Raw genomic sequence first — 13,746 nt, 5'->3', positions numbered from 1 at the left:
TCACACTCATTAATATTCCTGAGGCTTTGTGTGTTACAGGGCTCAGAACAGACATTATTTTGGTTATTGGAACTTCCTTTTTTCAAAAATTTATTGTTTTAATAATTGTTCTTTATTTGGCATAGTCAAACTGTATACAAATGAAGATGACAGCTTTATAAATAGCATGTTTAAATGACTTCAGTACTATGGACATGAAAACAATGCTGGCCAAGATTTATAATGATTGTCTGGCAGTAAATAGGTTTGTCCAGATTCTAATAAAGCAGTCATAAAAAAACTGAATGTAGCAAACAGTATATTATTATATAATACAAGTACAGTTCAACTTGGATATGAGTTCATTTTATATATTTAACATTAGATCTCTTAAAGCTTTGTACTATATTGTATCTTGAAATTTTTAGTTTAAAGGGATAAAAATAAGTCGAGGAGAAAAAATTGCATAGGACACACAAGATATTGGCATCTGGGCAAAATATTCAGTATCTCATTTTTCTAAATAACTAAAGCCTGGATTAAGTTACTCTTGCTAGGATTATGTGAATACTAAGAGCCTCTTAGATATTCAAACACTGGGCCCTTTTTTACAATTAAAAAAAATTACACTTGCATTTTATTAAAAATATAGTATGTAATACTCTTTGCTCTTCCCTAACAACCTTATTAGATCTCTTTAAAGTCCTACAGCTGCTAATTTAATTTTATTCAGAAAGATGAGAATCCATTAACCTCTATAGAAGAGCTATGTAATATCTTAGCTAAGTGTTAACCACTGGAAGATGATTTATCTTTTTTCTCAAGTGGGTTTTGCTTGCAGGTTGAAATCATTTCAGGCAGCTGATCGTGAAGTGCAATGAGAATTTATCACTGAACAAATCATTCATGCCAAAACTACAGCTCGAGTATTAAATGGCTAAGGTTTAAAATCATTCATCTATTAAATACCTATGCAAGTTGTTACCTCAACTGTTAACATTATTATACCTCATTAAAGATTTACTGTGGTCAAGATACCTGAGTCTAGCGTTTCTTAATGTCAAGGATTACTTTATACTTAAACTGCTACACCTTTTAGTAACTAATTTTAGTGGAACAGTTAAAAACAACTCTGGAAGCTGTGTTGTTTACAATGGTATAGTTGCTTGTTTCAGTACTTACTTCAATGTAAATACATACGAGAAAGTAGTAAGTGACTTAGCCCTTTACTTTTTAAATCCTTAAAACTAAAACCTATGGGGAGGCTCTGTGTTTCTGAAGTCGAGGAAGGGGGTACATGGGAACTCTGTACTTTATGCTCAGTTTTGCTACAAACCTAAAACTGATCTAAAAAACTGAAGGCTATTAAAATAACAAAACTAAAACCTAGTCAATGAACAGAAACTTAGATTTCTTACAGTACATCTCCTTGTGGACTTATACATTCTGCTAAGTTGATCTAACAAAAAACAACGTGTTTTGGTTGTAAAATAATTTACTAAAGGCACTATTGTTAAACATCAAGCTAATAATTTGTTACCAATAAGGTACATCATTGTAAACATGACAAAATGATTTCAAGAGATACATGGCTAGTAGGTGAACAATACAATTTTTAAGTAACAGCTTTCCTATTTACAAGATCATATCCCTTGCCATTCCGGGGCATGCAGTGATGCCACTGCTCCCAACTTGGGAAGGGAGCTTCAAGCTTATAATTGGTTTGAGATCACTACTGCTGAAGAGGTTTTACAAAGCTACAAATTCTTGACTCAATTCGAAAGTTCTTGGGTTTAGAAATCAAGATACTTTATACCTCCCACCAAAGCACATCAGAAAGGTATGGACTCAAAGCCCCAAAAGAGCTAGCTGGAGGGCGCAAGCCCTGTAACATGTCCAGGCGTGAACTGGTGAGCTCTGCTACTTGCACATCATCAGAGGAAATGGAGAGATTATTCAAAGGTAGCTATTGAACATTAGCACCATAATAAACATGGCTCATATAGCTAAAAACTAAACTGTTTATCCCACAAGATAACATTTATAGCTCTAATCTGAAAGAGCAACTTTTTAATGTATAATAAATGATTTAGTACAGAAGTCAGGTTTCTTAGGAGAAAAATGTTAAACAAAATACAAACTAAACAGCATCCCAGAGGCAATCTTATTGTGCTAAAGCATATACAAATTAAGGCTTTACCCTGGTACATAACAATTTTGAAATTACGTGGGAACATTCCCAACGAATCATTTACACGAAATTCAAGCAATCTGCTCAAGAACTGTGGGGCTCAGTTCAAACAAGTATTAGGCATCTCACATTTAACTTCTGCACTTAGCTGCTATGAGCATCATTGTAACCTCACTTCCTGAAATACTGCCCATGTTGTTATGAATTCAAGCCAGTACAGGGGCAGGGTGTTAAGAGAATTTGGTTCACTAATGAAAAAGCCTAAAAATTAACTAGAACAAGATCCAAACATGGGAAGTACTCCTGTTTTTATTTGTGTGGTTTTAAGCGCCCTTTTCACTTACTAAGCTGAATACATTTCTCAATAAATAACTACCACTGGACAAAGGATCTAAAGGTTGAGATTTTAGTAAATCAAGGTTTTAAGTTGGTACAATGTTCCTACTAATATGTTTTAATTAGATCTTTCCAATGTCAGGAGAAAAATGAGAGACGAGGACTAATATGGTCCTAAAAAGAAAATAAAGGTAAAATATGCCTAAAGCTGTATATTAATTTATGAAGATTCTCCTCCCACTTTATGCATGTATAGATCTTGTTTTAGCCACTACATCAGAAGAAAAGTTTCAGTGTGGAGGTCTACAATCCAGATAAAAGGCTCTACATTTTCCTACATTAAGCTAAACTATTTCCTGTACAGAATTATAACCACAGACATTGAAATATAGCTCTCAGATCTGAAAATGTCTTTATTTTTTAGAAAATGGATTCCAGGAAGGTTAAAAAGCAATACCAGAGGGTATAGGTGCAGAACTGGATGTAGTCATTCAAAGCATTCAATTAAGAATATGGCAATATAAATATCTGAAAAGCATCTCTTAGGTGTTTGAAACAAAATGTATTAGGTCATTCCTAATTAATTGGAGCTTTATAGCATTTCCTAGACAGAAGGAAAACAGTTAACAGTTCAAAGTCCTGAAAGCTTTTTCCTTGGTTAATTACATTAAATGGTTTGCCTTTGATTAAATTCCTTCCTTTTTAAACATGGATAAAAGTATTACATAGGTCCACTGTTAAAGACAACAGGTTGCAAATTAATTCTGGTATAATGTATTCCAACAAAGCTTAGAAAATAAAAGGTGTTGCGGTGGCTCTGGACTAAGTTTAATAGTCATCTCCTCTGCTGACAACTTCTTTACATGTTGGACGCAAAAGTATGGTATGTTCAAACTGCGCTGTATATGATCCTTTAATGTCACATAATGGTGGATATGGATCTACAATACCCAAGTCACACAGATTCTTCAGAGCCATCAAGTATTTACTTTCTCCCAAACGATCCAGCCATCTGCGGCAGAAGGCAAGGGTGCCAAAGTTTTCATTGATGACATTTAACAAGTGTTTTGTTCTTGGAAGCCTAAGACAAGAAAATCCAAGATTAATAGTTGGCTAAAAAGTTAGCAACTCACTTCCCTCATTAAAGAAAACTCAAACCAAAGCTATGACTTCACTTAGTAATTAAAGTTCAAAAAACTTTTTGCTGCCTCTTTCAACATTCAAAAACCAGAATGTATAACACCCAATTATAGATGGCAGATGAATAGGAGACCAGATGAAGGCTACCTTATATTTACGTGTCTATGCGTGTGTGTGTTAAATTCCAAGTACAGACTCATCAATAGTATGAAGGTGGGAATTTCCCTTTTGGGGGAAATTTCAGCAGTAAACTGAAAGACCTGAACAAAAAGTAGACACTTCAACCATCTCCGAAAAGTAAAAAAAAAAAAAGTAAATAAAAATATAATATAGCAGAGGGAGGAACACTCCCAAATTCCTTCTACGAGGCCACCATCACCTTGATACCAAAACCAGACAAGGATGGCACAAAGAAAGAAAAATACAGGCCAATATCACTGATGAACATAGATGCAAAAATCCTCAACAAAATACTAGCAAACAGAATCCAACAGCACATTAAAAGGATCATACACCATGATCAAGTGGGGTTTATTCCACCAATGCAAGGATACTTCAATATACGCAAATCTATCAATGTGATAAACCATACTAACAAATTGAAGGAGAAAAACCATATGATCATCTCAATAGATGCAGAGAAAGCTTTTGACAAAATTCAACACCCATTTATGATAAAAACCCTGCAGAAAGTAGGCATAGAGGGAACTTTCCTCAACATAATAAAGGCCATATATGACAAGCCCACAGCCAACATCATCCTCAATGGTGAAAAACTGAAAGCATTTCCACTAAGATCAGGAACAAGACAAGGTTGCCCACTCTCACCACTATTATTCAACATAATTTTGGAAGTTTTAGCCACAGCAATCAGAGAAGAAAAGGAAATAAAAGGAATCCAAATCGGAAAAGAAGAAGTAAAGCTGTCACTCTTTGCAGATGACATGATACTATACATAGAGAATCCTAAAGATGCTACCAGAAAACTACTAGAGCTAATCAATGAATTTGGTAAAGTAGCAGGATACAAAATTAATGCACAGAAATCTCTGGCATTCCTATATACTAATGATGAAAAATTTGAAAGTGAAATCAAGAAAACACTCCCATTTACCATTGCAACAAAAAGAATAAAATATCTAGGAATAAACCTACCTAAGGAGACAAAAGACCTGTATGCAGAAAATTATAAGACACTGATGAAAGAAATTAAAGATGATACAAATAGATGGAGAGATATACCATGTTCGTGGATTGGAAGAACGAACATTGTGAAAATGACTCTACTACCCAAAGCAATCTACAGATTCAATGCAATCCCTATCAAACTACCACTGGAATTTTTCACAGAACTAGAACAAAAAATTTCACAATTTGTATGGAAACACAAAAGACCCCAAATAGCCAAAGCAATCTTGAGAACGAAAAACAGAGCTGGAGGAATCAGGCTCCCTGACTTCAGACTATACTACAAAGCTACAGTAATCAAGACAGTATGGTACTGGCACAAAAACAGAAATATAGATCAATGGAACAGTATAGAAAGCCCAGAGATAAACCCACGCACATATGGACACCTTATCTTTGATAAAGGTGGCAGGGATGTACAGTGGAGAAAGGACAGCCTCTTCAATAAGTGGTGCTGGGAAAACTGGACAGGTACATGTAAAAGTATGAGATTAGATCACTCCCTAACACCATACACAAAAATAAGTTCAAAATTGATTAAAGACCTAAATGTAAGGCCAGAAACTATCAAACTCTTAGAGGAAAACACAGGCAGAACACTCTATGACATAAATCACAGCAAGATCCTTTCTGACCCACCTGCTACAGAAATGGAAATAAAAACAAAAATAAACAAATGGGACCTAATGAAACTTCAAAGCTTTTGCACAGCAAAGGAAACCATAAACAAGACCAAAAGACAACCCTCAGAATGGGAGAAAACATTTGCAAATGAAGCAACTGACAAAGGATTAATCTCCAAAATATATAAGCAGCACATGCAGCTCAATAACAAAAAGCAAACAACCCAATCCAAAAATGGGCAGAAGACCTAAATAGACATTTCTCCAAAGAAGATATACAGACTGCCAACAAACACATGAAAGAATGCTCAACATCATTAATCATTAGAGAAATGCAAATCAAAACTAGAATGAGATATCATCTCACACCAGTCAGAATGGCCATCATCAAAAAATCTAGAAACAATAAATGCTGGAGAGAGTGTGGAGAAAAAGGAACACTCTTGCACTGCTGGTGGGAATGTGAATTGGTTCAACCACTATGGAGAACAGTATGGAGGTTCCTTAAAAAAGTACAAATAGAACTACCATATGACCCAGCAATCCCACTACTGGGCATATACCCTGAGAAAACCAAAATTCAAAAAGAGGCATGTACCAAAATGTTCATTGCAGCTCTATTTACAATAGCCCGGAGATGGAAACAACCTAAGTGCCCATCATCGGATGAATGGATAAAGAAGATGTGGCACATATATACAATGGAATATTACTCAGCCATAAAAAGAAACGAAATTGAGCTATTTGTAATGAGGTGGATAGACCTAGAGTCTGTCATACAGAGTGAAGTCAGTCAGAAAGAAAAAGACAAATACCGTATGCTAACACATATATATGGAATTTAAGAAAAAAAAAGTCATGAAGAACCTAGGGGTAAGAAAGGAATAAAGACACAGACCTACCGGAGAACGGACTTGAGGATAAGGGGAGGGGGAAGGGTGAGCTGTGACAGGGCAAGAGAGAGGCATGGACATATACACACCAGCAAACGTAAGGTAGATAGCTAGTGGGAAGCAGCCGCATGGCACAGGGATATCGGCTCGGTGCTTTGTGACCGCCTGGAGAGGTGGGATACGGAGGGAGACGCAAGAGGGAAGAGATATGGGAACATATGTATATGTATAACTGATTCACTTTGTTATAAAGCAGAAACTAATACACCGTTGCAAAGCAATTATACCCCAATAAAGATGTTAAAAAAAATAAAAATAAATAAAAAAATATAAAGTTTACCAATGGGAAAATACTAAGAACAAAAACCTAGGAATGCCAGCAAAATGATAATCTCTGAAATTATTACGCTTGTTGGAAACTGGATATGAAGTGAATACTTACATCATTCTCATCTCAGTTAAAATTTTTAACAGGACAATTTTTCTGCTGAATTGTAGAAATCCACAGAACTTATTTTTAGGCCATAGAACTGTGCATTTATGAATGTGCCACTGTGGATGTCCGTCACACTTTTTAAAATGCTATTAACTGGGAAGAGAAACTCATCAGTCATAAAAACTATAGTCTCTCACCTTATTGGCACGTGTCCAACATCAAAATTTTTCATGTAATGTGAACATTCCATATCATCATGAACCACGCCTTTTCCTGTGCTACCAAAAGTTTCAATGGCATATACTTCTCCTTCCTAAAAATATATATAAGGGTCAAGGGTAGAGAAGAAAAATTCAGAAATTCAGAACTAATTAAAATTCCCATCTCAACTTCAGGCTGAAGTAGTTCCATACCTGGCAGTCCTTATCTACCTTTTCCTGCTTTATCTCCTTAGCACTTTTGGTCTTTGTGTCATCTATTAAAATGTTAAGTTTTACATGAGCAGGGAATTTTGTTTGCTACTACTGAATACATTCCAGTGCCTACTAAAGAGACGGGCACCTACGAAATGCTCAGTAAATATTCACGAAGTGTTGAATGAACCTTTGACATGCCTCACTTCCACAGCTGACTGAGCCCCAGTCTGACCAGACACAATCTGCACACTCACACAGCCCAATTCCTGTCGGGGTGAGAATGGATGGCAAGTTAATTTTGCTCAACATACTATATACTCAACTACTACTAGCTTCATAGTTTGGTAGGAAAAAAAACGTCAAAATGCTTCACAAAAGAACAGTGTTAATGGCATACATACCTCCATTCTTGTTGCCTCTCCTCCTTTCACAATGGGCACGGTTTTCCCAGCATGTATTCTATATGGTCCAATTGAATGGCCATTTAGATTACGGATTGGTTTCACTGGCATAACAGGAAAAAAAAAGTTATTCAGGGTCTCTAAAAGCACAAACAGGTATGGCTCTATTACATAACCCCACATTAAGATAATTAAATACAAACTGGAAAACTACTGGGATACTGCAATGTTACTGATTAAAAACTAGAAGGAGTAGGGAAAATGATGGGAAAAGAATAAACTATGTGATGAGGACATGATGGGTGGGGGTCCATCTAGGGAGTTATTGTTAATAAAAATACAGTCATAAAATATCATGTATATAAGCATTACAAACATGAAAAATATGTATTTTCATGGTTATGGACCAAAAGGTAATTTGAAAATGAGGATTCTGTGTCAAAATAATAGAAATAAAAAACCTTAAATTTTATTATTACATCAACATTTCAAATGTTAAAAAAGAAAATCTAAACAATCCCAAGGTCCTGGGATCACTGACAGAATAAACAAATTGTTGAATACATTCACACAATGGAACACTTACTCAACAATAAAAATGAAAAGCTACAGATACACTGACCTGAAATAAACCAAATGAGCAAAAGAAGGCACAATTATATACATACGGTGCAATTCCATACATACACACACACACACACACACACACACACACACACACACAGAGTTCAAAATTAAGCATAATTAAACTAATGTTTAGGGATGCATAACAGATGGTAAAGACAAAGAAAAGGAAATGCCAATCCTTAGTACTGAAGATAGTGGCTTATTAGAAGAAGGCTTCTGTAATGTAACTGAGAAGGGGTATATAGAATAGGGGGGGCTTCTGTAATGCTGGCAGTATTCTATTTGTCAAGAGGTAAGGTTAGGGCTTCCCTGGTGGCGCAGTGGTTGAGAGTCCGCCTGCCGAGGCAGGGGACGTGGGTTCGTGCCCCGGCCCGGGAAGATCCCACATGCCGCGGAGCGGCTGGGCCCGTGAGCCATGGCCGCTGAGCCTGCGCGTCCGGAGCCTGTGCTCCACAACTGGAGAGGCCACAACAGTGAGATGCCCACGTACCGCAAAAAAAAAAAAAAAAAAATCTAGCCTACATTTCAGCCATCCTGAAATAAATCCCCAGGTGTCTTCTTATCAGCTACCAGGGTAGATGACAACAATTCCCACCAGCTAGCTACCACAGAATTCCTACCATGAACAGGTCATTTCCCTTGTTTTTCCTCTTTATGTTCCCAATTCCCAAGAGATAAAGATGAAGCAGCTGATCTAAAGAAAGAACTCAACACTATCTTGCAAAATTATTTCTGCCAAGGTCACAGACATTTCAAAATAAGATGCATTTTTAGAGAACATACCTTGATATGTCTTCCCATCTATTTCAACTTCGTAGGATTCCATAACTTCTTGGATGGCCTCACCAACATCACATAGACGGACATCGATTCCGGCACACTAAAAACAGAATCATGTATACTCTGTTATTCAAAGTGCAGAATTTTACAGCAACTTAACTTCTTAATATCTTAAAATAAGGGACAAGCAGAAATGACTTCCTCTATAAAAGCCTTCCATACACTGTATTACAATAACCCACTTAAAACCCTAAGGGTGGTGGACCAGTCTTACATAACCCAAACAGGCTATAAAGTGCTCAAAATATGTTGAATGAAATGGCGCTTACAGTTCACATACCTTTATTCCAGTGTTAGTGGCATCTTTTACAGCTTTTAATAATGTATCATATTTGGGATTAAAAGTGACAGTAAAAGCGCAGTCAATAATCCTACCTGAAAGAGAAAATTTGTCTTTAAGTTTACTTATCAGCTAGTCAAATGATCTACTTTATAGTATCTACTCTATTAACCTTGCTAGTTAACAGAAACATAAAATGATGGGCTCAGGGGCTTTCCTGGTGGCACAGTGGTTGAGAGTCCGCCTGCCGACGGAGGGGACACAGGTTCGTGCCCCAGTCCGGGAAGATCCCACATGCCGCGGAGCAGCTAGGCCCGTGAGCCATGGCCGCTGAGCCTGCGCATCCAGAGCCTGTGCTCCGTAACGGGAGAGGCCACAACAGTGAGAGGCCCGCGTACCGCAAAAAAAAAAAGAAAAAAAAAAAAAAAGATGGGCTCAAATGAAGGCAGCACATCAAGTACCCAGACAGCAATCGTAATCAAAGGGGAAAAAAGTGTAAATAAGTTATACAAAGGTTTTGAAACGAAAAAATTAATTTCAGGGTTGGTATATACTACTTCAAGACAGCACCAATTCAATATTCACCCAGGCAGTTATAAAAAATATATAAACAGAAAACAAATCAAAGTGAGAAAAGCCTGGGGAACTAAGGAACAGCACGGTGGGCAGAGAAAATGTATAGGTCCACAGGACACTAACCATCAGACTAGCTTCTCCAATTTAGTAAAACCTCAGGTAAGTATTTAAATCTAAGCTTTGCTTTCTCACCTGTTAAGTGAAAGTAAAAGGTACTTACCTAACAGGGTTTGGGAGAGAATATAGAAAAGTTAACCATTATATATAAAGGTTGGTAAACTCAAAGGTTCTAAGTAAATGCTTTTTGTTGTTATATGAATAAAAAATGTCTACAACAATGAACTGAATGAGATGTAAGATTCTATTTTTCATGCCTTGATACAATAGGTAATAAACCTCAATTACCCAACAGTTTTCACTGTACTCCACTAAGTAGGATGCTTTAAAGTAAATCTCAAAATCTACCTCAACATAGCTCTACTGAAAAGTGAGGCATCAAGAAGAAAACGTGAGAGTTCAGTATCTACAGCCCCACCCAACAGGGACAAGACTAGAGTTTTCAGGAGGAGGGTGGAGTGGGAATTATTTCTAACAACTCACCACTTATATGTGTTCCAAAGTCTATCTTACAGATGTCATCATACTGTAATACTGTTGTGTCACCAGCATTGGGAGTATAATGGGCAGCACAGTTATTCAGAGAACACCCAGTAGGAAATGCCAGGCCTGCATTTAATCCATTCTCTTTTATTAACTTCCGTGAACAGTCTTCCAACTTTTCACTTAAAAAAAAAAAGGAATTTGTTTACTTTTATGTTCCTACCCATATATACCTTACAGTTCATCAACTCCAAAAAGTTTACTAAAACTCTTAAATTACTTTCTGGGAGTGATCTGAGTACTTTCTGCATGTGACTAAATAACAGTCCTTTGACGTTATGAACACAGTAGGTTCATCTCTAAAAAATAAAGAGAATTTAATTCCACTAGAAATCTGGAGAAACAGAAAAACACGATCCACTTTCAACCTGATTTACCAGGAAATAAGACTCTTGACTTAGACTAATTTAAATGCTGATTACATTTTATTTTCTCAATGCTGCATGTTTTGAATATTCTTGGGATCAGAGTATTAAGTTGCCCTATAGCTTATTATTTCTCAAGGGGAAAGCTGGAGAAATAATTACTTTTATTGATTTCTTCATTGCATTATAAATGTTTTGTGTCCCAGAATTTTAATTTAATACGATTTACTGGATAGCAAAGTAACAGATTTCCAAACAGAAAATAAGAATCAGTAATGTGTACATTTGTACACATGAGAGTACATGAGTACAAAATAGGGTGAATGAAGTTGCAAATGTCCTCTTATGGTTTCCTCATTACATCGACACTACAAGAATTTAGAAGGTATTTCTAGAACCTTCACTTAAAGTTTTTTGGCAAAGCATTATATAATGAAAGCCATACATTACAATTGGAGAGTTAGCTCTAAACAATTTCTTTTATCATGTTCTTACAAAAACATATCCCTTTTACCAGATTTCTATCATTGTCATCCCAGGCTTGATCCAGCTCATGACATATTTTCTAACTTGTCGATGTGCTTCTGCAGCTTCTCGAAAATCGTTCCAAATCTCTTCACTAGCTTGATCTAATGCTTTCTTTTCTTCACTTGTAGTTCTCCAAGCAGCTGTTCGCCTTTATAGTATGCATAGTATAGCATTAGTCATTTAATAAACAGCAAAATAAGCATAACAGCTGAGAGATAAAAATACACTATTTTGGACAAAAAAATTACATACTCAGTTTCTTTTATTAAAAGTCGGCAAAGTTTCTGAAATACAAGTACCCACACAGGTACAACCAAACCTAATCAAGTTAAACCTTTTGTAAGACTCTTAGAAAAAAAACAATCCTCAAGTGAGATTTTATTCACAGTCAGAGGGACTAATAGCCTACACCACATAAAATAACACAAAAGTAGAGAACCAGAAAAATCAGAAAAGAGTCCTAGAAACAAAGCAGAGGGGAGGAAAAAAAGTCATCCTTCTCCTTGAGGTAATATAAATTTTAAGGATGCACCAAATATTAACATTTAACTTCACCAACAGGGCAAGTACTAATCCAAAGACTTGACCTGGCAACCTGCATATACCTTTCTCAAAACATAAAATATTATGTGCTTTCACAGGATTTTTCTAATTGTATATATATTAGAGGTAATCTTCCTTGAAGGAGATGGCTCATATTTTAAAACTGCCAAGGATAACAAAGATTTTTATATTCAGTATTTGCAAATGAGAAGATCTACTAAGTCCCTTTTTAAGCAGTACATTTCAAAAATAATAACTGCTTCAAGTGAAAATCTTTTTTGAAGTTATAGCTTTCACAGATTCTTAAGCAATACTGAATACAGAATTCACAAGTCAGTGATCACGGAAGTATAAATTACACTTAGTATAAAAGTGATGCCTTCAAGAAATAACTCTCATTTGCCTTAAAGACAGTGGTCAGCAAACTACAGCCTGCAGGCAAATCCAGCCTGGCACTTGTTTTGTAAATAAAATTTTTTTGCAACAGGACTTCCCTGGTGGCACAGTGGTTAAGAATCCACCTGCCAGGCTTCCCTGATGGCGCAGTGGTTAAGAATCCACCTGCCAATGCAGGGGACTCGGGCTCGAGCCCTGGTCCGGGAAGATCCCACATGCTGCAGAACAACTTTAGCCTTTGCGCCACAACTACTGAGCCTGCGCTCTAGAGCCCACGAGCCACAACTACTGAAGCTCGCGTACCTACAGCCCGTGCTCTGCAACAGGAGAAGCCACCGCAATGAGAAGCCTGCACACTGCAAGGAAGAGTAACCCCTGCTCGCCACAACCAGAGAAAGCCCACACACAGCAACGAAGACCCAACACAGCCAAAAATAAATAAAATAAAATTAATTAATTAATTAAACAAAAAAAGAATCCGCCTGCCAATGCAGGGGACAGGGGTTCAATCCCTGGTCCAGGAAGATCCCACATGCCGTGCAGCAGCTAAGCCCGTGAGCCACATCTACTGAGCCCACGTGCCACAACTACTGAAGCCCGCACACCTAGAGCCCATGCTCCGCAACAAGAGAAGCCACCGCAATAAGAAGCCCGTGCACCGCAACAAAAACTAGCCCCCACTCGTTGCAACCAGATAAAGCCTGTGCGCAGCAACGAAAACCCAATGCAACCAAAAATAAATAAACAAAAATAAAACTAAAAAATAAAAAGTCAAAAACAATTTTTTTTGCAACATAGCTATGCTCATTCATTTATATACCATCTATACCTACTTTCATGCTACAACAGCAGAAGTGAATTAATATTCAAGACCTGAAATATTTACAATATGACCCTCTATAAAAAAGAGTTCACCCAAATGCTTTAAACTACAGCCCCCTAAGTTAATGCCCCAAAATGCTTTCAGAGTTTCTCTGCGTGTCAGCATCAAGTTCATCATTATTACTTCTTATTGCAGCAGCTACCTGTGCCAACATCTACTTCCTCTGATTTGCTACAAAGGCCCAAAGGAGCTGTCCTATGTGAAATTGAGGGTATTTAAGAGTCACAGAGGCTTCTATAGCTTATTTACTGTTTAGAAATATATTTTGGATCTATCTACTGCTGTTATTAGAAAACTGAAATATTATCAGTTTAAGGTCAATTTTAAACCCCTTACATACTTAAATGTGTTATCAATTACTTTTATAGGAATAGTAAAAAATAAGAGGCAACTTGTAATCAAAGTATTCAAACAAACACCCTCAGAGCAGAAAATAACAGGATAA

At 36.8% G+C, this 13,746-nt stretch overlaps 1 protein-coding gene across 2 annotated transcripts in view; it reads right to left on the bottom strand.

Moving 5' to 3' along the window:
* Positions 1 to 869: 869 nt before the first annotated feature.
* Positions 870 to 13,746, bottom strand: part of METAP2 (methionyl aminopeptidase 2) — a 30,197-nt gene continuing 17,320 nt past the window's right edge. Inside the window, exons 5-11 of one of the 2 annotated variants that reach the window (XM_060025407.1) lie at positions 11,466 to 11,627; positions 10,527 to 10,708; positions 9,351 to 9,445; positions 9,014 to 9,110; positions 7,604 to 7,707; positions 6,984 to 7,099; positions 870 to 3,587 (exon numbers count right to left, since the gene is read on the bottom strand). In XM_060025407.1, coding sequence (XP_059881390.1) covers positions 3,335 to 3,587; positions 6,984 to 7,099; positions 7,604 to 7,707; positions 9,014 to 9,110; positions 9,351 to 9,445; positions 10,527 to 10,708; positions 11,466 to 11,627 — 1,009 coding nt within the window. In that variant the 3' untranslated portion in view covers positions 870 to 3,334. The remainder of the gene's footprint in view (positions 3,588 to 6,983; positions 7,100 to 7,603; positions 7,708 to 9,013; positions 9,111 to 9,350; positions 9,446 to 10,526; positions 10,709 to 11,465; positions 11,628 to 13,746) is intronic. The other variant, XM_060025406.1, reaches the window with a different exon arrangement.

This window comes from Delphinus delphis, chromosome 11, assembly GCF_949987515.2.
Source record: "Delphinus delphis chromosome 11, mDelDel1.2, whole genome shotgun sequence".
NCBI classification, from domain to species: Eukaryota; Metazoa; Chordata; class Mammalia; order Artiodactyla; family Delphinidae; genus Delphinus; species Delphinus delphis.
This window is presented reverse-complemented; position numbering and strand designations above follow the sequence as displayed.